General features: G+C 41.8%; 2 protein-coding genes across 6 annotated transcripts in view; both read right to left on the reverse strand.

The window, feature by feature from the left end:
• Nucleotides 1-130: 130 nt before the first annotated feature.
• On the reverse strand, nt 131-7,211 carry LOC131476174 (cysteine protease atg4da-like). Of its 2 annotated transcripts, XM_058654709.1 has the most exons (11): nt 7,057-7,211; nt 5,136-5,389; nt 4,324-4,407; nt 4,052-4,225; nt 3,617-3,908; nt 3,464-3,528; nt 3,108-3,235; nt 2,839-2,917; nt 2,651-2,727; nt 1,179-1,298; nt 131-1,040 (listed from the first exon to the last, which is right to left on the reverse strand). In XM_058654709.1, the coding sequence occupies exons 2-11, from the start codon at nt 5,314-5,316 to the stop codon at nt 873-875; spliced, it is 1,368 nt and encodes a 455-aa protein (XP_058510692.1). In that variant the 5' UTR covers nt 5,317-5,389; nt 7,057-7,211; the 3' UTR covers nt 131-872. The 2 variants fall into 2 exon arrangements, with proteins under 2 accessions (XP_058510692.1, XP_058510693.1); XM_058654710.1 differs by lacking the exon at nt 5,136-5,389.
• Nucleotides 7,212-8,518: 1,307 nt separating this feature from the next.
• LOC131475452 (microtubule-associated serine/threonine-protein kinase 1-like) overlaps nt 8,519-27,815 on the reverse strand; it is a 45,845-nt gene continuing 26,548 nt past the window's right edge. For 3 of the 4 annotated variants that reach the window (XM_058653584.1, XM_058653583.1, XM_058653586.1), the window contains 23 exons: nt 26,457-26,529; nt 25,396-25,556; nt 24,266-24,341; nt 23,367-23,576; nt 21,693-21,794; nt 19,525-19,657; nt 19,347-19,414; nt 18,844-18,920; nt 18,265-18,473; nt 17,974-18,112; nt 17,751-17,883; nt 16,411-16,576; nt 16,202-16,303; nt 15,590-15,712; nt 15,206-15,315; nt 14,931-15,091; nt 14,552-14,811; nt 14,233-14,457; nt 13,634-13,863; nt 13,155-13,277; nt 12,875-13,008; nt 12,594-12,781; nt 8,519-12,093 (listed from right to left, as the gene is read on the reverse strand). In XM_058653584.1, coding sequence (XP_058509567.1) covers nt 10,454-12,093; nt 12,594-12,781; nt 12,875-13,008; nt 13,155-13,277; nt 13,634-13,863; nt 14,233-14,457; nt 14,552-14,811; nt 14,931-15,091; nt 15,206-15,315; nt 15,590-15,712; nt 16,202-16,303; nt 16,411-16,576; nt 17,751-17,883; nt 17,974-18,112; nt 18,265-18,473; nt 18,844-18,920; nt 19,347-19,414; nt 19,525-19,657; nt 21,693-21,794; nt 23,367-23,576; nt 24,266-24,341; nt 25,396-25,556; nt 26,457-26,529 — 4,843 coding nt within the window. In that variant the 3' untranslated portion in view covers nt 8,519-10,453. The remainder of the gene's footprint in view (nt 12,094-12,593; nt 12,782-12,874; nt 13,009-13,154; nt 13,278-13,633; nt 13,864-14,232; nt 14,458-14,551; nt 14,812-14,930; nt 15,092-15,205; nt 15,316-15,589; nt 15,713-16,201; nt 16,304-16,410; nt 16,577-17,750; nt 17,884-17,973; nt 18,113-18,264; nt 18,474-18,843; nt 18,921-19,346; nt 19,415-19,524; nt 19,658-21,692; nt 21,795-23,366; nt 23,577-24,265; nt 24,342-25,395; nt 25,557-26,456; nt 26,530-27,815) is intronic. The other variant, XM_058653585.1, reaches the window with a different exon arrangement.

Raw genomic sequence — 27,815 nt, forward strand, 5'->3', positions numbered from 1 at the left:
AACAGTAGCCAGGTTCAATTGACTCATAAATAAATGACTACACTAAGTGTAGCCAGGTTCAATTGACTCATAAATAAATGACTACACTAAGTGTTAATGAACTTGCCAGGGATTTTGACACTTAAACATGTGTCAGTTGATAACTTTATTATGATGTTATAAACAATGTATTCTACAAAATAAAGTCACCCCTCCCCCCATAACATTGAGCAGCACTATGTAAGATTATATCTCCTAACTCTTTCATTTTCATACAGTCCCTAAAACCAAAATGCAGAGGATTACAATTGATCAGGTTTTTCCATTTGTTCAGATTAAAAAAAACAAACAAAAAAAACATTTAAATAGTTCAGAAAATCAGCTATGTGGTGCATTGAGTGTTTTTCCTCATTTACAATATTAGAATGCCTCTCCTTTTTTTTTACATTCATGTGTGTGTCACATGTTGCTGATTATCTGATCTATTTAAATGCAGCACATCCTGTCATGAAGCAGTAAGAGACACACAAAGGCTGTGTCTCTCACCTATCATGTCTCTGGAGACAATCGCTTTCAGTGTAATAATTATTATTATATTTTTATTTCATTGGAACAGGTTGGGGAAAAGAACACACTCTCATGTATTTTCCGGATAAAAATAGACTTCGACGCCAATCAAGCGAAACCATCCTTCATCTTTCAGAGTTTAAAACAATAAATAATCACACAAATGGGTAAAAAACATGATTAATGATATCTACTAAAACCTTTCAGGAATCTCTTAGGGTTATTGCTCAGTAGTTGCCACAGTCTAACCACAGCATATACTGTAGGTGTGATCACTGATCACTGATGATTGAAAGCCCCTCAGGGCAGACTTTATCTTCGTCTGTTTATAACAGAACAAACTCGTCCATGCTGTTGCTCGTGTCCACTCTCTTGCATTTGGTTGTCCTCTGGATATAGGTGAGGTTTGTGGGTGCATGACTTTGCTCCTCTTCCTGACTGTGTCCCTCTGCAAATATAAACATGGGGTATGTCTCTGCAGATGTGGAGAGAGCCTGTAAGACAAAGAGCCAGATTCCAGATCAAGTGGAACTACAAAAACTTACAGTTTACACCAGCTATGACAGAAATATTAGAATACAAATGTGTGCAAAATGTATACATAGCGAGAGTCACACGCCCCAGTCACCTACCTCACTAACAGTTGTGCACAAGGATTCAAAGTCCTTTTGACCATTAGCATAGAAACCTATGGTGCAGCTGGGGTCCATACGTGAGACCGCCATTTTCCTGGGATATTTACAGTGAAAGGACTGCAAGTGGAGTACAAAAAAAAACAAAAAAACATCTCCTTAAGAGTCAGAGAAAATATATGCTACACTTTTTTAAGCAGACATTATACAATTTACTTTATAGTTTCCATGGGGACATAAATAAATAGAAACATTAACATAATAATTATCCAGCTGTCAGCATTACACATAACCAACCACATGGTGCACAGACCCTTATATTCCACAGAAATTAAAAGCATATTCCACTGTCTATGGCCAAATCTTATTTAAAATACTTCCTTCTCTTATTATTATTTTCAAGACAATCTTTGTTTAAATGTTGACTGCTAAATAACCCTACCATGCCTGACAGAACAGGAACATTCTTTTCTGGTACACATACTGGTTCATACAGTCTTAGTCTTCAGCATTTCATCAATAACACTTATACTATTAGAACATTTACATGAGTATCTCTAAAGCCAATGATTACAGGGAACAAATACAGTCTGGAGAAACTCCACTAATTAGAAACATCATAATTTGACTTTTGTCGACAATAACACGTTACTCTGATATAATCCAATATAATGAATACTGTGGTATTACATGAACAACTGGTGGGTTTGAGGAAGGGTTACTCTGTGTAGGGCTGCAGGGATACAGAAGGGGATGAAGAAAAGTTAGGGGACACTTTTCCACTATACAGTTCCAGCGTGACTCGGCACAGCATGGCTGTGACATCGGCACAGCACTGCTGTGACATCGGTACAGCACTGCTGTGACATCGGCACAGCACTGCTGTGACATCGTTTTATATGCCACACACACTTGACTTTTAAAGTAGTTATTTTCAGTGCAACTGAATTACAAGACTCAGTTAATTAAAAAGTACATACTTCCTGCATGGCCAGACCACAGACTCTGTCTGACACAGTCACTGACCTGAAATACGGCGGAAGGGGTTGTGATGCGGCTTTCAGCAGTACTGTCACTAAACACACCAGACTCCTCTGTTAAATATTGAGATTTTAGACATTTCCTTGCTAAATGTTGGAAATTAACACTACAGCTCAACATTGTTTTTGTTTTTTCCCTGTGTCGGACGTGACACGCTCATGAGTCTTCCCGTGCCGACACTCTCTGACCAATCAGTGACATTTAGAATCCGCTCAGCTCGCTTGGAACCTCCTCAGAGCAGGTTCTAAAAAAGTACCAGGTACCAGGCACTATCACTAATGGAAAAGCAAAAAAAAAATGATTAGAGTTGAGTCGTGCCGAGTCGTGCTGGAACTGTGTAGTGGAAAAGTGTCATAAGTGAGCACAGCCGTCACAGGAGGAACCAAGCAGAAAGCAAAAAAAGAAGAAGAGCATTTGATACTTCCTTTTACCTCCAAGGGAAAGTTCTTCTTTGTTATATCCACTGTGGGCTGACAGTAATGAGGGTCCAGGTACAGCAGATTGTTATCTTCCCAAAGGCAGGGCCAGAGAAAGCAAAAACAGAGTGAGGTGTGACATCAAACAGCACAGCATGATAAGCATGATAATTATGGCGTAGACTGCTCTGCACATACAGTACCTTGGAAGCCAACGAAGAACAAAGAATGCTTTGGTTTTCCCCCGATAATTCCGATGCAACATTTTAACGTCAGAAGTTTCTATAAAAAAAGAAAGAATATTTTCTTCTTCTTCCTTCATTAAACTGTTTTTCACTTAAAGACATTTAACAGTCAAGCTGCAGTGTTAGGCAGTAATGTATTACTCTGATAACCACATGATAAGTAGAGTAATATTAATGACAGTTTTAAGGAGTAATATGTAATGTAAGTTAAAATTGTCTTTAAATACTTGGACACAGTTAACATAGGCAGGATTGAGCTCTTGTCCTCCGAGTCGCACGGGAACCAGTATGATGACGGACTTCCAGGATTGAGGCGGAGGTCGCTCACACAACCGTTTCACATTCTCTTTGTAGACTGGACAGACAAAGACAAGAAGAGAAGGACGCAAACAGGTCCACGTGGTCTATTAAATGCTTTCTCCTCCATTTTGAATGATTTTGTTCACAAGAACAAACACACCCACCCCCCATTTTATCCAAACCACAGATGAATGTTTGACTGACACATTTCTATGTTTGCACAGTCGGTTTTGCGATGCCTTCAGAACAGAGAGCAAATGCAACAATGAAAGAAATCACTCACTGGTGCAGTCCTGTGCCACATAGACAGCTAGATTTTGAAGGTCTGCAAATGCTGCCACCGCCTTCCTGGAAGACAGAATGGTGTTCATTATTATGTCTTGATCAAAGCTGGTCAAAGAAACTGTGCTGGAGTGTGATCCGCTTCAGGTCTCACTGGAGGATATGGGCTACAATGGAGGGACCGTACCAGTCCCCAGCTTTTTTCCCTGAGCTTTTGCCCAATTCCACCATCTGGTGTATTCCAAAGGGGGCTGATGGGTGGTCTGCCAACCATGAAACGACCTTTCTGTGTGTGGGCTCTGTGGGTCTGTCCAGGAGGGAACCCAAGCTCAGTTTTCGGCTCCTTTTATTAGACCCTTCCTGGAAAGTCTGTCCACAGTCAGCAGGACGGCTCTCTAAGTCCATGTCGTCTTTGAACACATGGTGGCTCACAGACCAAGTCCAACCTTAACGTGAGAAAACAGTGTGACTGTTGCTTCAAAGAACAATACGTTTTTTCTACTTCAATCTACTGTTATTTACTAGATTGGGATTTTTTTTTTAGTGGATTACATATTTGACATTGCAGAGTGGTGGTGTGTGTTCTCACCTGGTGGCATTAAGTGTAAGAGGAGGCCTTGAGCCAGCAGCATCTGCCCCGTACGCAGAACACAACCCCAGCCGCTGTCAGTTGTCAGAGAGCACCCGCCCAGAGGAGGGAACCCCCGCCTATACGTCAACCACAGGAGGGACACAAAGGTGCGGCGGAAGTGCTCTCTTTCCCCTGACACAGATGCACAGCTTGAATGTTAAATTTCCTCTTTGCGCTTCAGAAGAATGAATTCGCTATTTTGGAAGCGCAGCAAATGCTAGAGGCCTCACCTTCATCCTTGAGCTCATAGGATTTTCCAAGCATGATCACAGGAGAGCTCTTGCTGAATTTGGATTTCTGCTTCAAGGTCCAGCCTGTTGACAAATAAAGAACACACTGCCGTTAAAAATGTTATTTTTTAGGACAAGTATTTTTGTCCTAATTAGCACATCTGTTCCTGAGTTATGAGGACAGGGCATGTGCGAAGGAAAATTCTCCACGATAAAATACTGATAAATTCATAAAGGGTTACATTATTCAGCTTTACAGTAGTAAGTAGTTCACGCTAGATTGCCTGTTGTTCCTTAAGATAATGAGAGAAATGATTAGATGCAGAAACCATGCTCTACTCAAGGTTGTCTCCACTGAAATCACAACCCATCACAACTGGACCCAAGTTCTAATTAATGCTAAGGTCACAGACCGGTCTGAATCTGGGAGCCTGCTGTTCATGTCTGACGTTACCTCTGTTCTCTCAGTACTGAGCTGTTTTCAAAAACTTCACATTCAGGCATTTTGGATATACCACATTCATGAATACAATACTCATTATATTGCTGTATTGTTTTGCAAATATTGTGGTTTTCTGATCGTGAGATTGTGTTGTATTGAAATCTCGAACCACTAGTTAAAAGCACGCGTTTAGCCATGTGACTCTCTCCTCCTTTGAGCGGAATTGGAAGGCTTATACTTACTGCATCCATGAGTTCTCTGGGGGTGGGGAGGATGGAGATATAAATACAGACCATTTACATACAGACAGGCAACTAGAAAACATAATGCGCCACCATACTACAGTTGTTATCACTATCGTCAAACTGACCATATTTCACACTGTTCCACGCTGAGACCAGCTTAGATCTGAGCTTCCCTTTGTCCTCCGTCTCCTGGTCTTCCCTGCGCACTTCTACAACCTCAGGCCTGGCAGAGTCAGAGGACAGAAAGAGCCAGTCGTCCGTTATGTCATCTGCAGGGGACTGACCCTCCTGGTGAGATAAGGACATGCTGGGCTTCGTAACAACTGCAGGACCGGACCAAGACTGAGTGAGGAGAATTTCTCCTTATCTGCGTGACAACCTACGCAAACACAGTGAGAACACAGAACACCAGTGTACACCATTAAACAACAACAATAGCCTGATTTTCATGCGTTTAAAAGAAAGCACATCTGCGCCTGGAGGTGATGGGTTAATGTTAAGCACAGCAGAGTCAGTAATTCTCCATGACAGTAAGTAAAGACTCGGATCACCTGACTGCACCCTGTGACTCAAGGAATTTCACTCATATCAGTTTAGCTGCTGCAGTAGATCTGCTGGTATCCAGCAATACTCCCACATATTCAGTTTCCTCTTTTGAAAACATCACATCAACATGTTACTGTGAAAGTACTCACATCCCCAGATCTCCATACAAACGTGTTAAAAATACTCCATTCTAACTAAGAAAGGTAAGTAAAAGAACAGCAAAATACTGTTTTTGCACAAAAAACTCTGCTGTGCCAATCTCAGCTGATATACGGCAATAGGCAGGGTACACCCTGGACAGATCATCAGTCCATCACAGGGACACATCGAGACAAACAACTATTCAACCATTCACTCTCACTCTCACACCTACGGTCAATCTAGAGTGTGCAATTCACCTAATCCCCATATTGCATGTTTTTGGACTGTGGGAAGAAGCTGGAGAACCTGGAGAAAACCCCCCCCCACACACACAGGGAGAACATGCAAACTCTATGCAGAAAAGACATTGTTCCAACCTGGGTCTACTTGCTGCAAAGGCAAGAGTTCAAACCACTACACCAACCGTGTGGTCCTGTCGTCTACATATACGCATTGTTAATATTATGGGGTGCTGCGGGTTAAACTAGTTTTAACCGCTTTGTGTACAGTAGGCTACAGTGTGTCCCAACTGAGGAGTCAGTGCCTCCAAAGAGTCACGAAGAAATATAGAATAATGTAATCTCTTTTAGCCTCGAGGCTGGGTCAAATTTAATTTATTAAATTAACAACACAAATGAAAAAGATTCAGTTTTAATGATTTCTTTGTAATATGGAGCGAAGAAACCAGAATATATTCACATTAAAGAAGCTAAAATAAATAGAAATCTTGCTTTAATGTGAAAAAACCCTCCGAACCGATAAGCCGATGATCAAAATAGTTGACGATTCATTTAGTAATTCGAGTAAATGTCTCAGCCCTAAAGGAATAAAATAATATTAGACAAATCCATAACAAGTAAACTGTATATGTGAGGTATATTACATGTATGTAGCTCCTCTATAATCAAACTTGCTCATATATTTAACTCACACAGAAAAAGACATTGTTCACTGTTTCACTGCCCTGAAATCTATATTAAACACGTCATCATTTAAAATAACTTTAAAAACAATATAATCTACTGCTTTCCCAAACTATGACACAATGGTGGACACATTGTTTCGACTAAAACATACATGTAAGTATGTGAATGAAGTGTTTGATACATTTTTGATACAACTTACATCACAGCCGCGTACTTGCAACTAGCAACGTAATTACGCGACAGCGACGTCGCACAAACAAATATAAACAGCACTTTTTAAAAAAACAACGAGATATTGAACATTTGTGAATGAAATACTATTTAAAAAAGATTACATTTTCATTTTCATGTGACACTGACTTGAGTAACTTACAGGTACATTCAAACTGCGAGCTTTGTGAAATGCATCGTTTGTTTTTCTTGTTCCTTTTACCTCAGTTCAGGTTCCATCATCGTTGCTCCTTCTCCAGGACTCAGTCTCTGTGTGGAGAGGACATCTAGTTCGTCCGTCTCGCTTTAGTCGATATCAAAACTGCCTCAGCTTGAACGACATAGAAATTAATTTGCTCTTACTTCCTGTTTACAGTGGTCACGTGCCGTCCGTGCTGTGACTGGTCAACAAAGAACCAATGAGAGCGAGCCGAGGACTCAGCTCCTGTCTCATGGTTTATTGTATTTTATTTAGTTATTTATTTAGTTTTGTTAGTTTACATTTTACACACCTCAATAATCTAAAAGTAATAAATACAACTAACACATAAACTAACAATAAAATAAAATCAAAAGAGGAAAAAGAATTGGACTTGTAACTGAATGGTTGCTAGGTGAAACCCCTGGTAACCCCTTAGCAAGGAACTCACTCAAAAATATAAATGCCGATGTGTACCTAAAAGGCCGTGTCGCTAGGGGGCGACAAGCATTTTTCAAAAGACAATTTTGTACCTGTTGGCTTCAGTCCAATTTACCAATTTGAAAGAAAAAATTAACAATAATTGTCCATACAATAAATACTTGCAGGAATAAATGCAAACATATGTATATATATGTGTATATACATGTGTGTATATATATATATATATATATATATATATATATATATATATATATATATATATATATACACACGTATATATACATATATATATAACGGTTGATGCCACACACACAAGACAAGTGGCTCAGAATAAAATGAAACAACTAAAACATATTAAGAAAATGCTTAGATTAAAAGGTGGGTTTTAAGATTATGTTTTAAACTTTTCCTCTTGCAGACACGTCAAATGAAAGGTTCAGTGTGTAAAATTCCGATGAAATATGTTCAATTGGCAGAAATTGGAGATAAAAAAAGATCAAATTACTCTTCTTTTAACAATTAACAATCACCTGATTTTATGAAATGTTGTTATTACACCAGAATGAGCCTTTTGACTTTTGTATGCCATGTTTTTATAGTACCCCACAATGGACAAAATAAACATATTTTGAGTTCTGATGATAACTAAAGGCTGTAGAGATTCACTAACGAGATATTCAGGTGCAACATTCAATTGTACCAATAAATGTTCCAAAATGTTACACACTGTACCTTTAGGTACATTATTGGGGCAAAGGTTTACTGTTGGCCTCCAATCGAATCCCCAGTATAAATCTTTTGTTTCAGAATTTCTTGAAAATACACAAGAACTGAAATCCTTTCTTGATAATCTGACATAAATTAATTCACAACATTGTTGATAACTGGTGTGTAACCTTTATCATTTTTGATCAAAAATCAAAAATTTGATCAGAAAGAAAAGATTTAATGTGTTGTGTATGTTGTGAAATCTTGATTTCTAATATGAATTTACTTTTAGGATTATAATGTTAGCAGTAGAAGTAAAAAAGTGAGACAAACAGAGGAGTTTCGCTGCATTTTATTACATATCTGCACTGTAGGCTTTTTGCATTAGTTTTTCACAATGCTGTCTAATATGTAACCATGTAATGAAGAACAACAGTCAGAGATAGTTGTTATTGTAAAAAAGTCAAACACTTGGACACAGATGGACATGACGACAACAGCACAACTTCAGATTTATGGAATGACAGTCACACCGGCACTAAAGGGGGCAGCCATACAGTTTTGGTAAGTTTCTCATTAGATTTAAAATTCATAAATAACTCATTTCAGTCATAAAACAGAGATTCCTTAGCCGATGACATACAAAATATTTAAATTAATAATAAAAAAAAGATAGGGTTTCAATAAATACAACAAATAAAAAAATATAAAATAAATATGTAAGAAAAACATATCAGACAAAATAAAGTGCAGTTCATTTCACATTACACACAAAATCACTGATGTTAAATGGTCAATAGTGTCTGCTTATACTAGAACATTAATGTGTAAAATAAGCTCAGACTGCAGAAACGGAAATGTGTTCATCAACAAAAATTGACTATGCACCAGACTCACAATGTCATAAACGGAAAGATCCACAGACTCAGGGCCTCTCCGATGTCGCGTGATGTTGTCCACAAGGTGGCAGTCTAAGACAGCAGCTCTGAGCCTGGTGTCCAACAATGGCAAGATTACTTTTCCTGTCATACAAGCACAAACAAGACGTCAGCACAATGACGCTCCTGGCTACGCGTGGCCTCCCTGTGTGTCACTGACCATCACTGACGCTCAGTTTTATGGAACTGGGCACTGATGGATTGCATATTAGTATCATAACATTTAAATGTAAAATAGAAACTCAACAAAATATCACATTATCCCTAAATAAAAACACTGGCACTTTTCCTTCACACTTATACAATAAACTGTACCTCTGCATAAATAGAAAAGAGTAAATAAAAGAGCTTTCCTAATCTTCTCCTGTGTTAAGTGCTACTTCCATTAATGTTCTTTACACACGCATCACTCTCAGCACACTGTATTCGTGTGTAGCCTATAATATACAAAACAGTATACAGTAATTGCACATTTCACTATCACGATCAGTGGAGACGTTGAAAACACAACGAGCTTGCTTGGCTTATTGCAAACCCCTGTCCTCCACGTGTCCTGCTCTTCTTGTCTATTACACAATGTAAACTTAGTACAGACACTGACATAACGAGCAGATTGCATAGTGTCCCTGTGCAAGTTCATCCAACCTCAACCCACACGTCTAACCCCACTGAAAATCAGCCCTTACACGTATTTATCCGACGCAAACCAGCTGATTCACCGTCTGATTGCAACCATTGTGGTGTCTGGTTCCATTCTCCTGTGTGTGTTTGTTCTATTATTCACTACATGATACGAGGCCAATCCTCCTGCGCCCCGCATCCCTTTGAGTAGCTGAACTTGAGGGAAACACAGAGCTGAACTAAATGATGGATGATGGCACTCGAGCTGTTCTGAAATAGTTTGAGTAATGCCCCTGTTCACAGAATCCTGCTCTTTTAACATGTCGTTAACAGTTTATCTGCTGGGGTCAGCTGAAATGTTGTTCACAGTGTTCACTACCGTTAAGGTCCGCGTCATCATTTTCACTTAAATAGGTTTTTCAATTTTCCACATACAATGTAAGACATGCACTGAGACATACATGTATGCCTTTTTTTCTACTCCCCAAAAAAAACTGTAGACACAACACATTGAGATGGACGTCCGGAACATACACACGCCTGCTTTATGATACCATGTGCGCACATTTATTCAACAGTAGCTGATGCATCTTTGTCTGTTTGGTGTCACTTCTCCAGGTTTCTGTATCTCCCCTTCACGCTGAGTCATGATATGTCAGTATGATGCTACAGTAAAAAGCCTTAGTCTCTCTCCCCCTCTCTCTTTTACATCATGAATGATGCTTTGCACTCCTACTGGTTCCTTTGTCAGCGACGGCTGAGTTTGCCGTCTGAGGCCCACGGCGTCCGCCGCCAGACGACGCCTCTGCTTTCCCGGCGCTCCCGCGCTTCTCCTCGCTCGTCTTGGAGCTGTCTTTGACTTTGGTTCCCTCTTGTAAACCTCCTTTTATGGGCCCGAGCACTGTCTTGGCCACACTCGTGAGCTGGGTGACGAAGCTTGCTTTGTCCCCTGGGGACATGGGGCGAGATTTGCTTGAGCAGGGCGAGGCTGCATTAGAGGAGGGTGACATGGGATTCTCCTCCAGGGCTTCCAAATGTACCTTCTCCTCCTTCACCCCACGGTGGCTGCTGGACACTCTCTCTGTTTTGGATCTTGCAGCAGTCGGCACATGAGCTGCAGTGCGGGTTTGAACCTGGGTCGGAACTGGAGGCGCCGGACCTTTGATTTTAGTCATCTCAGGTGCTTTATCACTGCCACTTATGCCTCCTTTATCTCCCGCCTCGGTGCCTTTTCGTGCTTTGGTGTGCTCTGAGGACGAGTCTCTCTGCGCGTTACTCTTTTCAACACCTGCAGCAGTCTTCACTTTCTCCTCTGTCTTCTCCCCAGCTTTAGCTGCAGCTGCACTCTCGGTCTGTGTGCTCTGCTGCTTTCTCTCTTGTTGTTGAACAGTCCTCGATGCTCCTGTAGTTGAGATTTTCTCAGCGGGTTTACTCTTGGTGACTGTTGCCTCAGACGCTGAAGCACTTATATTTATAGGTTTGTCCCCAGGACCTCGCTTGGTGTCTGTACTGGATACTGACCCTGGACTAGCCTCCACTGCAGTTGCACTGACACTGGTTTTTTTAACTTCAGCAGTGGATATTACTTTACTTGTGTCAATAACATTGGTCTTGGACATAGCTTTGGTAGCGACACTCTCCGTTTGTGACCCACTGGTCTCAGACGCTGTGGTTTGAGTGTCTTTCTCTTTTGCTGTGAGCAGTGTGTCACGGCTGAGTGGTGACTCCTGCCTCCCCAGCCTTCTCACAGGCTTCAGGCCTCCGATCTCCCCCCCCATGGGAGGTGAGGGGGAGGATGATGATGAAGGAGACGGGGGAGCAGGTCCATTCTCTCCCTCTATCTCTAACAGACTCTGTAGGCTGTGCTCACAGTGGAAAGACTCTCTCCTGTAGTCCCCGTGTGTCACCTCCAGGCTGTGTTTGCGTAACGACACCCCGCCTGTCAGGGGAGAAGGCGATGAGGACGATGAAGAGGAGGAAGGCAGAATCGGCGCTCCTAGCTTCTCTGCCGACTGCACCCGCTGAAGCAGGGGCGACCTGGGTGGCTCTGCGCTCTTGGGACGAGGCCGGGCCACAGGTGGAGAGGAGTGCAGCTTAGCAGGAAAGATCTGCGTCGTGTTGGAGCTCCCGACGGTGTGGCCACTGAGAGGCGGGGGAGATGAGGTGGTCGGGGAAGGAGTGTGAGCCAGAGGGGACAGAGGGATGTTGCCGGCAGATTTGCAGCGTGCAGAGCGATACTGGCGGTGAAGTTTGGGAGAGAGACCGTGCAGGGAACTGGGCCTCATGTGGTGAGAGGCTGCTGGGGAGTTTGGGGTGCTGGATGCAGGGGAGCTGCCCTGGGAGGAGGTGCCTGTGGAGATGAGAGAAAATAAACTTGAAACCTTTTCAATTATGGGAATCCTTTTTGACACAATAAAATGTGTATGTGTTTTAAACACTCCAAACCAGTAGCAGAGCGACTAAAACCAGTATTTAAGCACACAGAGTTACTCTTTAAAATAGAGTAGGGATGTGTTTGTGTTAAACCTGACTACGTCGAGGACTATGTACTAGGCACACAGGCCACTCTTTTTCTGTACTGGACATTCAATATATGAAATACTGGAAAAGGGCCTCATGTGTACCTCATGTAAGTCTATTTTTGTATGCTTGACAACTTGAAAAAAGAAAAAAATAGATTCAAAGATTTCAAGGCTTTTAAAGCTCCAGTGTGTAACTTCTGTCTACACCCCAGACACCTTCTAACTGTTCTCTGCAGAGAACAATGGTTTGAACTTAACAAACAACCGTTTATATTGAAAAGCTACACACTGCAGTTACACCATGAGTCGTTGACTGTCTATGACTGACCCAAGTAAGGGGGTTCATGAGTCGAGCGGTAACTCTGAGTGGGCGAGCGTGCGGAGAGGCTGTGTGTGGGGGAGCCTGGCAGACTGTCTCCGGATGACAGTGAGCGGTTTAAGGAGGAGAGACTTCGGCTGGTGTGGAGCAGGTTGGACTGCTTGGTGATTTTTCTAAAGAGGGAGCTGCGCTTCTTCCTGTGGGACAACAACATGAAACGCATAGTAAAACATACAGCTATATAAGTATATTGTCTTGTAACAGGATGCATCTGTTCTGCAGTAACTCACTCCTGTCCTTCCTTAACTCCTGCCCTCTTGCTGCGCCGTGCCATCTTGGCTTTATAGCTGGACTTGCGTGCGGGACCCACTTTTATGGAGGTGTTCTCAAAGGGAGTGGTTGTGACGGTCACCTTACTTCCACTCTGCAGAATTATATAAAGGTGTTTTAATCATATAATGTCAGGCACAGATTTTATGTGAATTAAGTGGATGGCTTGACATTTAAAAACAAACTGGATAGATACTGTACACCAACAGATAAGCAGACGGATAAATACATAGATCTCACCTTCAGGATGAGCTCAACCACCTCTGTATGAACCAGACCGTGGACTGACTCCCCATTTACGTGAGTGATGAGGTCACCAGCACTTAGACCGGCCTCCTGGGCAGGGCCGCCTTCCTCCACATGCTGTGATGAGAAGGAATGACTCCGTGAGACAGATTTAGCTAAAGAAATGCTGGTTTTCTATGTCGTAAGATATGATGAAGCACATAAATCTGGGCTTGAATTTAAATAAAGATCTGTAACGTTATAACAAAAACACACACACAGACCCTGCACCAATTCAGCATCATTGCAGTTGCAGACTATTTATTTCTATAAGAATATTCTAAAACCTCCTAATTATTAAGCATCTCCATTAGTTGTAACTCTATTCCTCTACTGCATTAAACATCACAACACATTTTCCTCTTTATCCACTTATAGGTCAACCACCGTTTCTTTAATCAACATGCTAAATAGAAGCACAGCAGTTTTCTCACCCAGACCATGTGATGCACGCTGTAAACATCACTGTCTCCCATGTAGACTCTGATGGCCCGGAGAGTGAAGCCATACTTTTTCCCGGAGCGATGTATGGTGATCGGAGAATGCAGGACGTTGACCACCGGACAGTAGTCTCTGCTGGGCGAGGAATCACGCGAGGAAGGGTTGGACGAGAGGGAGCGAGGAGACATGGGGCTAGCCAGAGGGGAAGCACCGTGTTGTTCCACTGCGGAGACATGGATAGACGGAGTGTAAGTTACATTATAGGATTCATTTTTAAACAGGGTTTCACAGTTAATGTGCTACAAAAACCAGGGTTAAATATCAGTCTGTCTGGACAATGGACGATACCACTATCAATATTCATGTTACATTCATTCTAACTTCGCTTTTTATGAATCAGAAAAGGCTAGTGCAGTTTTCTGGCATTTTCCACTTCCCAGACGTCCTCTAATGATGACACAGCTGTTAACATCAGGCACATACGTGTCAAGCACTCAAAGGTTTCATGTAACACATGTAGTTACATGTAAATAAGTAACGATTTGCAACCCCGCAACAATCATAACAATAATCGTACAGTATGTTGCTCTACCTGCAGGAATGATGACAGACAGAGCAGTGGCAGATGCAGATTTGATAACTTTGGTTCCCGGTCGTGAATTACGTTTTTCTCCCTCAGCGGTGAGCTGCTGGTGGCGAACCCTCCGCAGCACCAGGTCAGTGGTGGCCCCGCGGGCCCCATGTGCCTCTTGAAGCCCCAAAACAGTAGCACTGCCTGGCAGAGGCAACACAGGATCAGCAGGCCTCAAAATCTTGTCTGTGACACAGTAAAGACATGAAACCCTATAGTAAAAATTTCCCTCCACAGATCAGATTCATTCGGGATGTTGCAGGGCCTCATTCCTTCTTACCTCCAGCTGCGTGCCCATTGCTGTCTTTAAGGTACGCTCTCAGATCACCCTGAGAGGAGATTGTTCCCATGGCTCCTTCCAGAGAAGTTCCCCTTGCCTTCACAGGAGGCTGTCTGCTGGATGTGAGCAGCTCAGAGTCAATTTCCAGAGGGGAGGCAAAGCGGTGTGTGTCCATGAGGGCAGAGAAACGTCTTCGGGCCCCCGATGGTGGGCTGGAGTCACTCTCAGTGAAGGAGGACTCGGAGCAGGACAGACGCTTCCTGGAAAAGCAAATAAAAAAGAGATTAGAACTATACGGTAGAGGAGTAGTGGCAAGCGATGTTGTTCTTTCAACATTGTTCATGTGCTTTCTTTCCAGGTTTCTGTAGCTTGCACTCACATCTCAGGTGATCCAGTCCTCCAGCTCTTGTCTCTGAGAGTGACACTTCCCAGACTTTCTCTCTTGGCCATCCGCTCCTCCCTGGGGACCTTGTGCTCCCGTAGAGTCACACCATGGGGTTTGTGCTCCAGCTGGGACAGATGCTCCATGCTGCTGTACACCTTCAGGTCCACATACAGACTTAGTCAGACTTCATGTGCACTGATTTGTTTTTGAACAAAAAGCCATTTTAATGCTTCATACATTATAAGACAGAGGCAACTGTCAGGTCTGACCTTGCTGAAGCGAGGGGAGCATGAGGAGAAGCGGTGCATCTCCACAGGCTCGTCGTCGTTGGTGTCATCTTCGTCGTAGGAATGCACATGAGGGTAGCGCTCAGCGCGGGCTGATGAGGAGAGGTAATGCGATCGTTTGAAAATGGGTACAAATCCAGAGAACAGAGGTATTATCTTTCTGCCTGCACTGCTGTCTGCTGACTTCAGTCTTACACACACACACACTATTATCTAACAACTGTGAAATGACACATCCATGTCTACAAATGCACACTGCACTTACTTCACTACCTTTCTGAAGTTACAGCGGTCTTCAGGTCAACGCGTGAGAATCCGTGACTACTGAGAGTTTGCTCAGCTCAAGGTATCCAAAGTCAAACTTACTGTCAAAATAACTGGTGTCTTCCTCTGACTCTAGGTGAGGAATGAACTCTGCCTTCTGTCTCAACAGGCTGTTCCAGTCCACCTCTGTGAAGAACGAATGCTGCCTCACTTCAAATGTACCACCTACAGGGTGGATAAAAGAAGGCGAGAGAGTGAGGGGAAGTAAAGACGTCGGTAAATTGTCAGATAACATTCTGGGTCAGCAAATACAAACCACGTTTTTCTGTGTACTATACCTCAGGGAGTGCATTTCAAGAGTTAATGGGAAGTGTGTGAGTGTGGAGTCACTCCATTAAAAGAAACAATGATTATTTAATTATTAAAAAAAACACCACCTGAACACCATGTGTTAAAATTAAGAATGCAAACCAAGCTTGTAATAATGAATTTAAATAGAATCAGCTAAAAGTAACCTTTATTTTACTAAGAAGTCAGTCACAACCTTATCAACAACTAATAACATAAGAAAACAACAAGTTTAGACGAAGAACAAAGCACATGGCAGCAATACTTTTTTTTAATGCATTTAAATCTTCACCTAAATTTACATAAAATTGGCCAAAAAGCTAAAAGGTAAAAAGCCAGAATGAAAGCCCTACGTGACTCCCTCACCTGTGCCGAGTCGAACCAGTGGATTCCTCTGCAGGAGACAGGAGATCATGTGCTGGGCATCGACGGGGAGAGCCTCATCCCCTACTGGCCACACTATGTCATCTACAGCACACAGCAGAGAGAAGGGGGAGAACATGACGTAACATTTTTGATTAAGAGTTGAGGAAAGGAAGTAGGAAGTGGGGAGGTACAAATCTCTGATCCCTCACCTGTGATGACCTGTCCAAACAGATCCTCTGGAGTGTCTCCAAAAAAAGGGACACAGCCCACCAGGAACTCGTACAGGATGATGCCCATGGCCCACCAGTCCACTGGCTTACCATAACCTTGACGAAGAATAACCTCAGGGGCAATGTACTCTGGAGTTCCACACAACTGAGAGAAAAAAAAAAAAACCCAGATGTTTATTTCCGAGTCTTGAAAATCACACACAAGCCTCTCTTGTAGATTTGTGCACTTTTAATATCCCTTTTTGTTACATCTATTTTATCATTAGAAAATAATTTTAAGTCCATCGTTTTAAACAGGTTTTTTTACCTTCTTCAAAATGATACCGTTGATCCTAAATGTGACGTGTCAATATCACGTGTTTGTGGCACAACAGTTTCAAAGCATACTCGCTGAGTGAAAGGCCTCCGAAAATAAGCTCAACCTGAAATGATTGTAACAACTGAGAAAATATTGGCCCATTGTTCCGCCAACAGTTAACCATCTCGTTCTTTTTCGTGCTTTGCATGGAAATGAAGACATCAAAAGATGTTTCACACCTGCGTGGATCGAAGTGTCTGCACTGCTGTAATGCTGCCACACAATTTACAGTTGACAGGGTTATTAAGAAGTGTTTTCCCTTTTCCCCCCTCATCTCTCTCTTTTTTTCTTTCCTCTATACGCATGAACTCATGGAACATTCTTTACAGTCTATCTCTGCCGACTGAATAAAAGCCTTATTTGAAAGGCAAATATGTTAATTTGAATCTCTGGCCACTCACTGTCACACACCCACTTATGCAGCTTGTAGCACTTAGACACCTGGGTTGTCAATAGAGTTAACCAAACACACTAAGCTTTAGCTATGGGTTGGAAATGCATCAATATCCCTCTCAAATAAGTGTCTGCATGAAAAATGTAGACGGCTGAAAGCAAAGAGGAATGTGAAGACAAACTGTGGATCATTTTCTCCGTGACAGGTAAGAAATTACTCTTCATCCAAAATGAACTAAAGTTCTTCCTCGTTCTCACAGTATAGTATAGTATAGTATAGTGTACGGTTGTAATAATGTTTTTGAAATAAAACAGATGGTGGAGCAGTTATGTTTTAGTATTGGTATGTGCATAAACACAGTCTAAAATCATCTCCTGGAAACCCACAGAGGACTTGATTCTCGGGAGAAGAGGGCAATGCAGTGACTGTTTTGAACACAAATGGCCACATTTGTACATATTTTACAGCCCCTTCAACACTTCATTTTATCAAAAGTGTACGTAGATCAAAAGTATCTACCTGTGTGTACATAGGTCTGCTAATATTTTCATCTTGTGTTCATGATACCTGTTTATCCAGGAACTCCCGCGTATCCTTCTCTATGTGTTCTTCATACAAGTTTGTGGTCAGACTCATCAGACCCATCTTGGACAGGCCAAAGTCCGTCAGCTTGATGTGTCCCATGGAGGTGATCAAGAGGCTAATAAGGATGAAGACGGCAGAGTTAATTATGAGCTACATAAGCTTCACAGTATAGATGAAAACTACACGTCCTCCGGCTCCGTCTTACTTGTCAGGCTTGAGGTCACGGTGCACGATGCCATAGTTGTGTAAGTACTCCAGTGCGAGGACCGTCTCTGCAAAGTACATGCGGGCCATTTCCACAGGCAGAGCTCCAATATTCTTCAGCAGTGCAGCACAGTCTCCACCTGCCAGCGGGAATAATTATTTGATCAGCCTTGCTGCCGACATGAATGGGTACCTCTGGTTCTGGACCATTTTAGTTTCAATGAAAATGGAAGCAACAGAACTCATGACTTGAGTCATCCTGCATCTCCTGCATTTACATACACACACTCACCCTCTACGTACTCCATGACCATGCACAGGTGTCGTCGAGTTTCGAATGAACAGTACATGGAGACGACAAAAGGATTCTCTGCAAACGTGAGGATGTCCCTCTCCACAAAGGCCTGCTGGATTTGGTTCCTTAGGATCAGGTTTTGTTTGTTAATCTTCTTCATGGCGAACCGCTGCCGTGTCTCCAGATGACGCACCAGGTACACAGCACTGTGTGGAGCCAGAGGCACATTATTTTCACCTGCTTAACCCAGGGTTTAAAGGGGTTTTTCACTAATGGGAACGTGTCGAATTGGCACTTACTCCCTTTAAAACTTGTAACAATGCTCAGTATCATTTATTTCATCAATCAGATAACCTGAACAACAATTTAAACTCAAACTAATTGAGTTTTTGTCGTTTTGGTACGTTTCCATCACCTGTGAAATGAATTGAAAGTGATGCCAGGGTGAAAAAAAAGAACTACTTGCAAAGAGAATGGTGTTCATAATCTTTTTTTTTTTCCTTTTTTTAATCGGCTTCACCATTTCAAGATGAAAGAGGCTTAAAAAAAACATAAAAATCCTAATGCTCTACCCACCCGTATGCTCCATTACTAATCAGCTTGATGGTCTGGAAGTCTTCTTCTCCCGGTGGTTTCACTGCTCTGATCTTTCCCTGTAGATGAAAAATCACAGTGCTGCTTCAAAACGGTTGTCGAATCATTATCATCATCATGTGTTAGCAAGTGTCAACAAAATCAGTTTGATTTCTTTATCAGCCTCATCCTTTGCTTTCATTTTTTTTGTCTACTTGTCTTGATATCAGTCATTTGGAGGGAAGCCTAATGTTCAGGGGAACGCCCAGAAATTCAAGGAGGGGATATCCTCTTTTTTTTTGTTCTACTTCAGCATACATTAGCTAAATTAGATGGATGAACAGATGTATGCCAAGTCATTAGCAGATGAAGCAGACATCTTCAGTGAGATCTGACAGGCCAGACTCTAAACTGTCAATATGCAAAGATAGGAAATTGATGGATGACTATGGAAAATGACTGAGCATTGACGAAATGACCAGACCAAGGAGTAATTCATGTCTCACCTCCGTCGAGTCATCTGTTTCAGGTGTTAGTGGTCCCTCACTGTCGTAACTATCAAGATTTACCATCTCTGATGACAAACACATGGTGGATTAAATTGCAGACAGCAGATAGTTAATACATTTTAATAGTTAATACATTTTGGGAATCAAATCTGAATTAATCCATCTTCCCTCTCACCTTCAATTGGGTCTCTGGTCAGTCCCAACTGGCTGATGATGTAACGAGGAATGTCTGTTTTCATCAGATGACCCTCCTTGGCGTGGTCCTCCGCCGCCTCCAGCAGATGGTAAAACTCCTCTGGGTTAAACTCCTGGAAAGGATGTCAGATAGTTGTGTATTAAACCTTAAACCTAACTAAACATTCTGTTATAGAGCAAAAAAACAAATATAGAAACCAGAATCCAGAGACCGTTTTTCATTAAAAAACTGAATAACTGATTGATTGATCAGAATAGTTGTCAATTAATTTAGTAGTTTCAGACTCAAAAAAGTTATGTTTTACATGTTTATGTGACCTCAAACAACTAGATCAGAACACAGGGCCCGGAACAAACAGCAAATGACGGAAATAAATCATATTTTCCTCAGGAGAGTGTGAGCAGGGCACCAGCCTCTGCAAGACAAGACATATGGTTTTATGTTCGTGCTGTATTTCTGAGCCTGTGGTAAAAGAGGCAGCTATCGTAAGCCCAAAGAAGAAAGACACATCCCTGTGTCCAAATGGAATTGGATTAAGAAATATGTCACAGCAGTGGGCCACGCTGCCGCAGCAAAGCCTTCATGCCCTTGCCAGACACTAAAGCTGACATGGTGTATTGCAGTGGAGTGTTTAGCCAAGCCAGATCTCTATTGATGCCAAAAACATGCAATGAATCTCACGCACACTGCAATCCAAATGCAATGATATGCAGAAAACTGGGGTGCGATCGGTTCACTGAATTCAATAAATCAATTCTCCACGTCGTGGTCTCAGCTGTCATTTCTCATCGAAAGCCATGTCAGTGTGGCATAACTCAGCAGGGAAGACACGAGACGGATACACTGTTATGAGACACGGTGACACTGGGATACAGACAGACACAAACACAATCCAACTTTAAATACCACCGTGGTCTGAGTCAGACTGTATTGCAGCTGAGCATTAAGGGGGGCCACCTAGTGTGGCAGCGCAAATTCTAATCTAAATGCAAATACCTTTGTCACTCAGACAGACGTGGACTGGCTCCTAAACATCAGTGTTGCTTGTTTTGATTTTCTACTGCTGTGTTATACGCCACAGTGCTTAAATGTTTGTAGGTGTAAAAGGTCCACTGTGTAAAATTTGGATTAAATTATTTTTATTTGGAAGAAATTGTTAAAGGAATATTTCACCGATTTGCATTTAGCTTCGTATTACTAGAATAGGTAGTATTTTTTGAAAAATTGTGCTTCCCAACCTCAGATTCCCCTGATACATATACCAGTGACACTTGGTCCTGTTAGCGTAACTGTTAGCAAAGATGGTGGACACTGTTTACATTCTGGGAATGAGGTCCCGGGGCTAAAAAAGTGCGGAGTTAGCATTGCAGTTTCAAGCCACAGAACAAGTGTCACTGGTGGGCACGTAACAAGAAAAAGAATGAAGATCTCATAACGCTAACTCCGCCCTTTTAGACCCACTCATAGGGGGACGGGACCTTATTCCCAGAATGTAAACAGTGTCCGCCATCTTTGCTAACAGTTACGCTAACAGTTACGCTAACAGGACCAAGTGTCACTGGTGGGCACGTAACAAAAAAAAGAATGAAGATCTCATAACGCTAACTCCGCCCTTTTAGACCCACTCATAAGGGGACAGGACCTTATTCCCAGAATGTAAACAGTGTCCGCCATCTTTGCTAACAGTTACGCTAACAGGACCAAGTGTCACTGGTGGGCACGTAACAAAAAAAAGGTATTTTCATCTCATAACGCTAACTCCGCCCTTTTAGACCCACTCATAGGGGGACAGGACCTTATTCCCAGAATGTAAACAGTGTCCGCCATCTTTGTTAACAGTTACGCTAACAGTTACGCTAACAGGACCAAGTGTCTCTGGTGGGCATGTAACAAAGAAAAGAATGAAGTTAACTCTTTCCAACTCAGGGGAAACTGAGATTGGAAGCACACTTTTTCAAAAATACTACCCCTATTCTAGTAATACAAAGCTAAATGCAAATCAGTGTATTGTTAATTGTTGTTTTTCATTACACAAGAATGAGCCTTTTGTATTTATATGAGTAGGCAGGTCGGCTGCAGCCCACAATGGACAAACTAAACATTTCAGTGAAAAGTAAACGCTGGAGTTAAAGTGTGTGTTATCTTACCAAACATTCCAGAAGCCTAGCCGGACGTGAGATGATGATGAGAAGCTTCTTCACCAGCTCGGTGACAAAGGCAACCTCGTTGCTCTCCGAACGATCGAAGGCCTGACAGAGAGACGCAAAACAGAAAGAAGGAAACACGTGGAGACATGTTAGCATTAAGCAACACGGAGACATTTTAAAGAGAGACAAAAGGACACACATGGGGACGGAGCAAGAGTTTCAAACTGTAAGATCTGAGAATATCGGACAATGAAAATCACATCAGATACAATCACACGCAGAGCAGACAACCCACAGTAATCACAATAATCAAATCAAGTCGTCAAAGTGGGGCTTCTGATGCCTGTTATCTCCTAACAGCAAATCACAAGCTCAATTAGCCGCCGCAATTTCAATCTCGTCTCTCACCCATGACGCGTTTGGATGAAATTCAACGCTTGAGCAGAATCCATGAATCCGTTCCCGTCTACAGTCTCACGACATCCCAACGTGCGTCCCTGTGTGTGTGTGTGTATGTCACAGGAGACACTTACTGTGGCGAGAACTACAGTGGATTCTTCAGCAAAACAAAACCACATGGTAAAGGTCTTAAATTGATCGTCGTCATCACTGGTTATGCTAAAGTTCATTCTATTGGCATTATTCGATCATCTGCGTCTGTTTGCCAACATCTGTTGGTAGTCAACTTATCAGTCAGTCAATCTAGTGTGGAGAACCTTCAAACATAAAGACGGAAATTGACAATCTCGTCCTGTTTTAAAATGATTGCTGATGATCTGAACCATGTAGATGGGAAACGAGTGGAAACATCCACCTAAGCTATAAAAAGAATTTTAGGAAAAATATCTCAGAGTTGGCAAGAGTGAGGGTGAAGGTGAAGACATTTGAGTTTTGACCGTTTCATTGAACAATCAATGAACATGTTTCAAAATTTACAATGTCCAATCATACTTGACGTTTCCAAGAATTACCTGCTCAAACAAAAAGTAAAATTAAAGCTACAAAGCAGCATCGCGCAGGTCCTCTGCCAGCAGGTGGCGCTATACCCTTGACTTAGTTTTCATGTGCTGATGATTTCGGACTGGGTCTCTTGTCTCACATATGATGTTTTGTGCAGATTGGTGAACGTTTGGCAAAGTTAAAGGCCACTTCCAAAATTCCAATGGTTGCTGTGGCCACGCCCCTTTTGAATCTGCGAGACATGTTGATAACTTGTCATCGTTGATATGTTTAGCACAAATTGATCATCCTCAGAGGAGTTCCATAATTTACGAGAAGTGCAAATCGCCAAGATGGTCGCCAAATTCAAAATGGTTGACTTCCTGTTGAGTTGAGGTCAGGGTCCCAATAGACTTTTTTCCCCAAGTTTCATGAAATTTGGTGGAACTTAGTTTCGGCTTTGTCCTACCATGTTTCACTTTTGGGGGCACTACTGCACCACTTTTATGAATTATCTTTATTATGATATATTATTGTTATTATTATTATTATATTAATATTATGGCCAGGTCTGATTTGTGTGCCAATTTTCGTCCGTTTCAGTTAAGTGCCTCAAAAATGAAAATATTCTAGGAATTCCAATAGGTCCTCGCTCCACTGTGTGAGTGCCCGAGCCCTAATAAAACAACATAATGTAAAAAGCTCAGATATCAGATATACAAGTCATTAGCTTACATCATTAAGAAGCTTCTCCAGATTCTGCTGCAGTTCAAAGAAGTAGACGGAGGTGATGAGGCCCTCGCGGGCTTTGGCCAGGCAGTCTCTGGACAGCTCAACTATCTGATGGTGGATGAAGCTGAGGACTCCGTCGGCGAGTGGAAGAACATTTTCAGGGGAAAAAGCCTGGCAGAACTCGGCCAGCCTCCCCTCCATCTGTGCTGTGGCCTGGTGGAGGACAAAGGGTGGGAGGCAACGATAGAGGCCGACGTGTTAGAAAACACAACAGACTGAGGAAATGTTTACAGCGAGATTTCATTTCGTCAAATGAGCCAAACGTTGGCGACTTCGGAAAGCAATTTAATCTGTGGCCTAGATGGTGTGACTCTGCCAATTCACACTCACTTCAATACAATGTCATTTTCTTCTTTCCAACAAGCCAAAAGAGCTTTTACCTTAAATGAACTCCGAGCTATAATGGCCAATTTCCTGGAGCTTGATTTTTATCATGAAGGAAGCTTTTACCCCATTTCCTTTTGATACCAAGGGAGTGAGATGGAGGGAAAATGATGCAAAAAACACCGAATGAGCTTTTTACTTAGCTGTAGCAGCTTTCATAGATAAACTTCACTCTGACAGGGTTGAACATGTTTGGCTGAGCAGTGTCGCATAATCTCATTTGCCATGGTTTTACATTCCCCATAGCTACGCTTTTAGTGTTTGGATGTATGCTATTAAACATTCATGCACACAGATCTCTGAACTCATTCCAAGATACAACATGTCCCCTTTTTCATTTTTGCAATATCTGATTTCTGAATGTATGAGTTTAGTCATAGATGTTGAGGACTGAGTGATCAGTTTAATACATAATGCATTAAATCATACGTGTGTGTGTGTGTGTGTGTGTGTGTTACCTTTGGAAAGCGCTCTTTGTACACATGGTTCATCATGACTATCTCATTATCATAGCAGGAGGAGGAGCGTCCTGGGCTGAAGAGCAACACAGAAAAGAATGCAGAACAGTCAGAAAGATAAGGCTTTTCAAGCTTCACTTATTAATGTAAAACTATTAAGATAGATGGGGGACAAACATGTCCTCCTTGCCTTAAGTATGGGATGTTCAGCTAAAGCATAATAGAAAAAGTCATAAAAACCAACAAACTGTTCATTGTAGCAACAATTATGTGTGTATTTAGAGTTTGTTTTATTTTTGGATTCAATTTGTTTTCTTATCTCAGACAATGTACTTCCTGTTTTGCTTCCTGTGCCCTGATCATCTGAGTATCCCTATTTATCCACTCTCTCTTTCAGTATACTCACCATGACCCCTGACTTCCGCCAGTTCATCCATTCTTTTTTGATGGATGAGTTCCAGCAGTAATTATGATTAGTTTGTTTGTTCTTGTGCATGTTTCCTGACTCTGCTGATTTTGTAGTTTTGTTGCCTTGGACTGATTTTGTGTGCTGACTTTGTCTTTTCCTCTGGTTTCATCGTCACAGTATCTGTCTGAGTCTGCTTTAAAAAAAAGCTTTAACAGCATCAGCCAGCAGTCGCCGTTGTAAATCTGCTCTGAAAGAGCTTATTTAAGACATTTGAAATGCATTTAATTAGAAGGAACAATGCATATTGATGACCATATCAATGCAAATATGCCAGAATTAGCCAAAGTCCCTGGCAGGTCAGACAAAAACAACAACACACAGAACAAATAAATATGAAAAACATACAGCATTAAATGTGGCACATATTGGCATAAAATTAAGGATGACATCATGGTTTTTGAATGTATTAAAGTAGTACATGTAGTCCATTTTTCTTATTGCAACTGGAATATTATTCCAAATTTCATTAACTTTGACTGATAACACCTGTTTACTGATTGTTGTACGCCTGTGAGGGTCAGGCAAGCTTGAATTTCTTATATAACTTCAAAAAAGATGGAAGGGAAGAGGCTTTCTTTAAACTGAGATTCTATTGGTGTTAAGTTAGTCATGCTTGTAAGTGACCAGTTAGTGAACCAGGACAGAAGAAGAAGCTGCTGACCTAAGACTACGGGAGCGCAGCCGCATGTGAGGAGAGCTGCGGCCACCGTCGTCATCCGTGATGCTCTCAGTGCTGCCAAAGTGCTTGGATAAGAAGTGGAGCTCGTCCATGGTGGGCTGGAAGGGCAGCTGATGCAGCCGCTCCTGTGAGGAGCTGGAGGACTGGAGTAGTAAAGAGGGTGGAGGAGGAGGAGGAGGAGGAGGAAGGGAACAAATTGGCAGAAGTGGCATAAAAATATAAGACAGGGTGGAGGAGTTGGACGGACCAAAAAAAGAAATAGTGATATTATTCTATTCTATCTATGTGGGTACAACCCACATCCAAGTATCCATTGTACAGAAATGTACACCTTTAATTGTATTTATTTAGAGCAGTACTCAGACTAAATGTACCAACCATTTCCATTTTTGCAGTCTAAGAGGAGCTGCTGTTGATTCTGGGCCAGGGTTTCTCAGTCGTGGTTATCAGGATTCTGCAAGGAAACCTCTAAACCATGTAGGGCAGTGGTTCCCTAGGACCAGGATTGAGAAAAACCTGCTCTATGCTGCTTAGTTAGGTGCATCCCTTAGCAATGTCTCCTCGTTCTCACTTTAAATTGTATTTGTGTAAAAAGCAGAAAAATGCTGTAATTGCTTTGGACCCTTTAAACAGAAAGCTGAACCAGCGCCATCTGTACATGGATAGTCTAGAACATATCAAATAGCTAATTTTGATACCTCGGGAGTAAAATCTCATCACAAACAGTAAGTCAATAAGCAGCCTGCTGCGAACAAGATCTAATAACGCTAGAGATTGGCTGTCTAACATTACAAGAGAGAGCGTCCTAAAAGGGCACAGGGATCAAGACGAGTATGGAATACTAAACCCTCTATAAAACGAGATACTTTTTCATATAAATGTTAATTCACAGCAGTATAATAATGTTAAATTCCAGGTCAGGTTTGCATTTATATCAGAGGTTGAACATATTAGTTCCTGCTTAATGGTTTATTTAATACGTTTGAGCCATCAGCTCTTAAAACAGCTTTTAAACAACACTAATAAGAAATCACTTCATTTACCGTAGAGCTGGGGGTGTTGGTGCCATATCCAGAAGAGGGCAAAGATGCCAGAGACCACCGCCGTCCATCCGCTCTGCAGGGAACACAAAATATTACATCATTCAAACGCTCAAAGTGATCCGTGCATTATGCCATAAACACGACATATAAGCGTGTTTAAAACCCCCATCAGCTATTGTGTAGGAGGAAAAAATAACAACGTGTCGAAGTGAAACGGCTGTAAGATTTCCTTTTGTAAGACAAAACCCTGACAACCTATTTCCACTAACAACAAGAGACACGTCTCAATTTCAGCGGCACTAAAAACAATTCAACAATGACTTATAACACAACTACTTTGTCCCTGGAGCCGTTCCTTAGCGAGGAGAACACGGGACACTCACTCAATTTGCTTCCATATACTTAGATCCCACAGTGACAGGCAGGCAGACGGATTTGATAAATGAAGCGAGGATTTATAGAAGCACCAGGCTCCACAGGCTCCACAGGCTCCACAGGCTCCACAGTCTCCACAGTCTCCACAGACTCCACTCCAAGCTCTGTGTCTGACTGAGGGGAGTGACAGTGGTAATTAACAGACCTGGGGCCATTAAGAAGGCTATGTTTTTTTGTTTTTTTTTTGTATTATCCTTATTTAATTCTGCATTATTTAATAACAACACACCACATAGCAAAAGTATGTGCAACATTACATCCATGTGTTATTGAATGAATCTAATGCTGTAGGTATTTGCTTCCATTTGGAGCATTAGTGAGGTGAGGTCAGACCCTGATGTTCAAAACTACTACTAATTCAAAACTAAAGGGTTTGGGGGGGGGGCTAAAGGGGTTTTTGGGCTCTGTGCAGGTCAATCATCATCATATTTACACACACACTCATTTCATGCTTTGTGCATGAGGACAATAGAATGTCATAAGAGAAAAAGCTTTATAATGATGACGCCTTTGTTTGCTAGAGTATTAGGATTTGTTGAGTAAGTGATGTCAACGTGAACCACGATAAAAAAAACACACACACATATACTGGAACATCTGTAACACACCTGAAACTAGAGATACTGGTCAACATCAACACATGAAAATCCCTGGATCAAATATTGGAAATCATGTGACCACAACCAAAGTGAGGGCTTTACACGTCTCTCATGCTGCAGTCATTATCATCTGTGTGGATGCCATTTTATAATAAAAGATAAATAACCCACTTTTGTTGAGTCTTAATTTGTTAGTGACAAAAAAAGAATAGTAAATTAAAAAGAAGCAGCTGCATTTTAAGTCGTTCTTGATGTGGGCAATTTATTTTAGACTTTTTTGAATAATCAGCATCAGCCAGTTATTACTTACTGATGAAAGATTTTG

The sequence above is a fragment of the Solea solea genome, chromosome 16 (assembly GCF_958295425.1).
Source record: "Solea solea chromosome 16, fSolSol10.1, whole genome shotgun sequence".
Classification (NCBI taxonomy): domain Eukaryota; kingdom Metazoa; phylum Chordata; class Actinopteri; order Pleuronectiformes; family Soleidae; genus Solea; species Solea solea.

Excerpts from the sequence above, each read along its gene's own strand:
- LOC131476174 (XM_058654709.1), bottom strand. The coding sequence starts at position 5,316 with ATGTCCTTATCTCACCAGGAGGGTCAGTCCCCTGCAGATGACATAACG. Across the intron at positions 3,236-3,463 it reads TGTGGCACAGGACTGCACCA|TCTACAAAGAGAATGTGAAA; the intron begins GTGAGTGATTTC and ends TTGTCTGTCCAG. Across the intron at positions 1,041-1,178 it reads TGTGCACAACTGTTAGTGAG|GCTCTCTCCACATCTGCAGA; the intron begins GTAGGTGACTGG and ends TTTGTCTTACAG.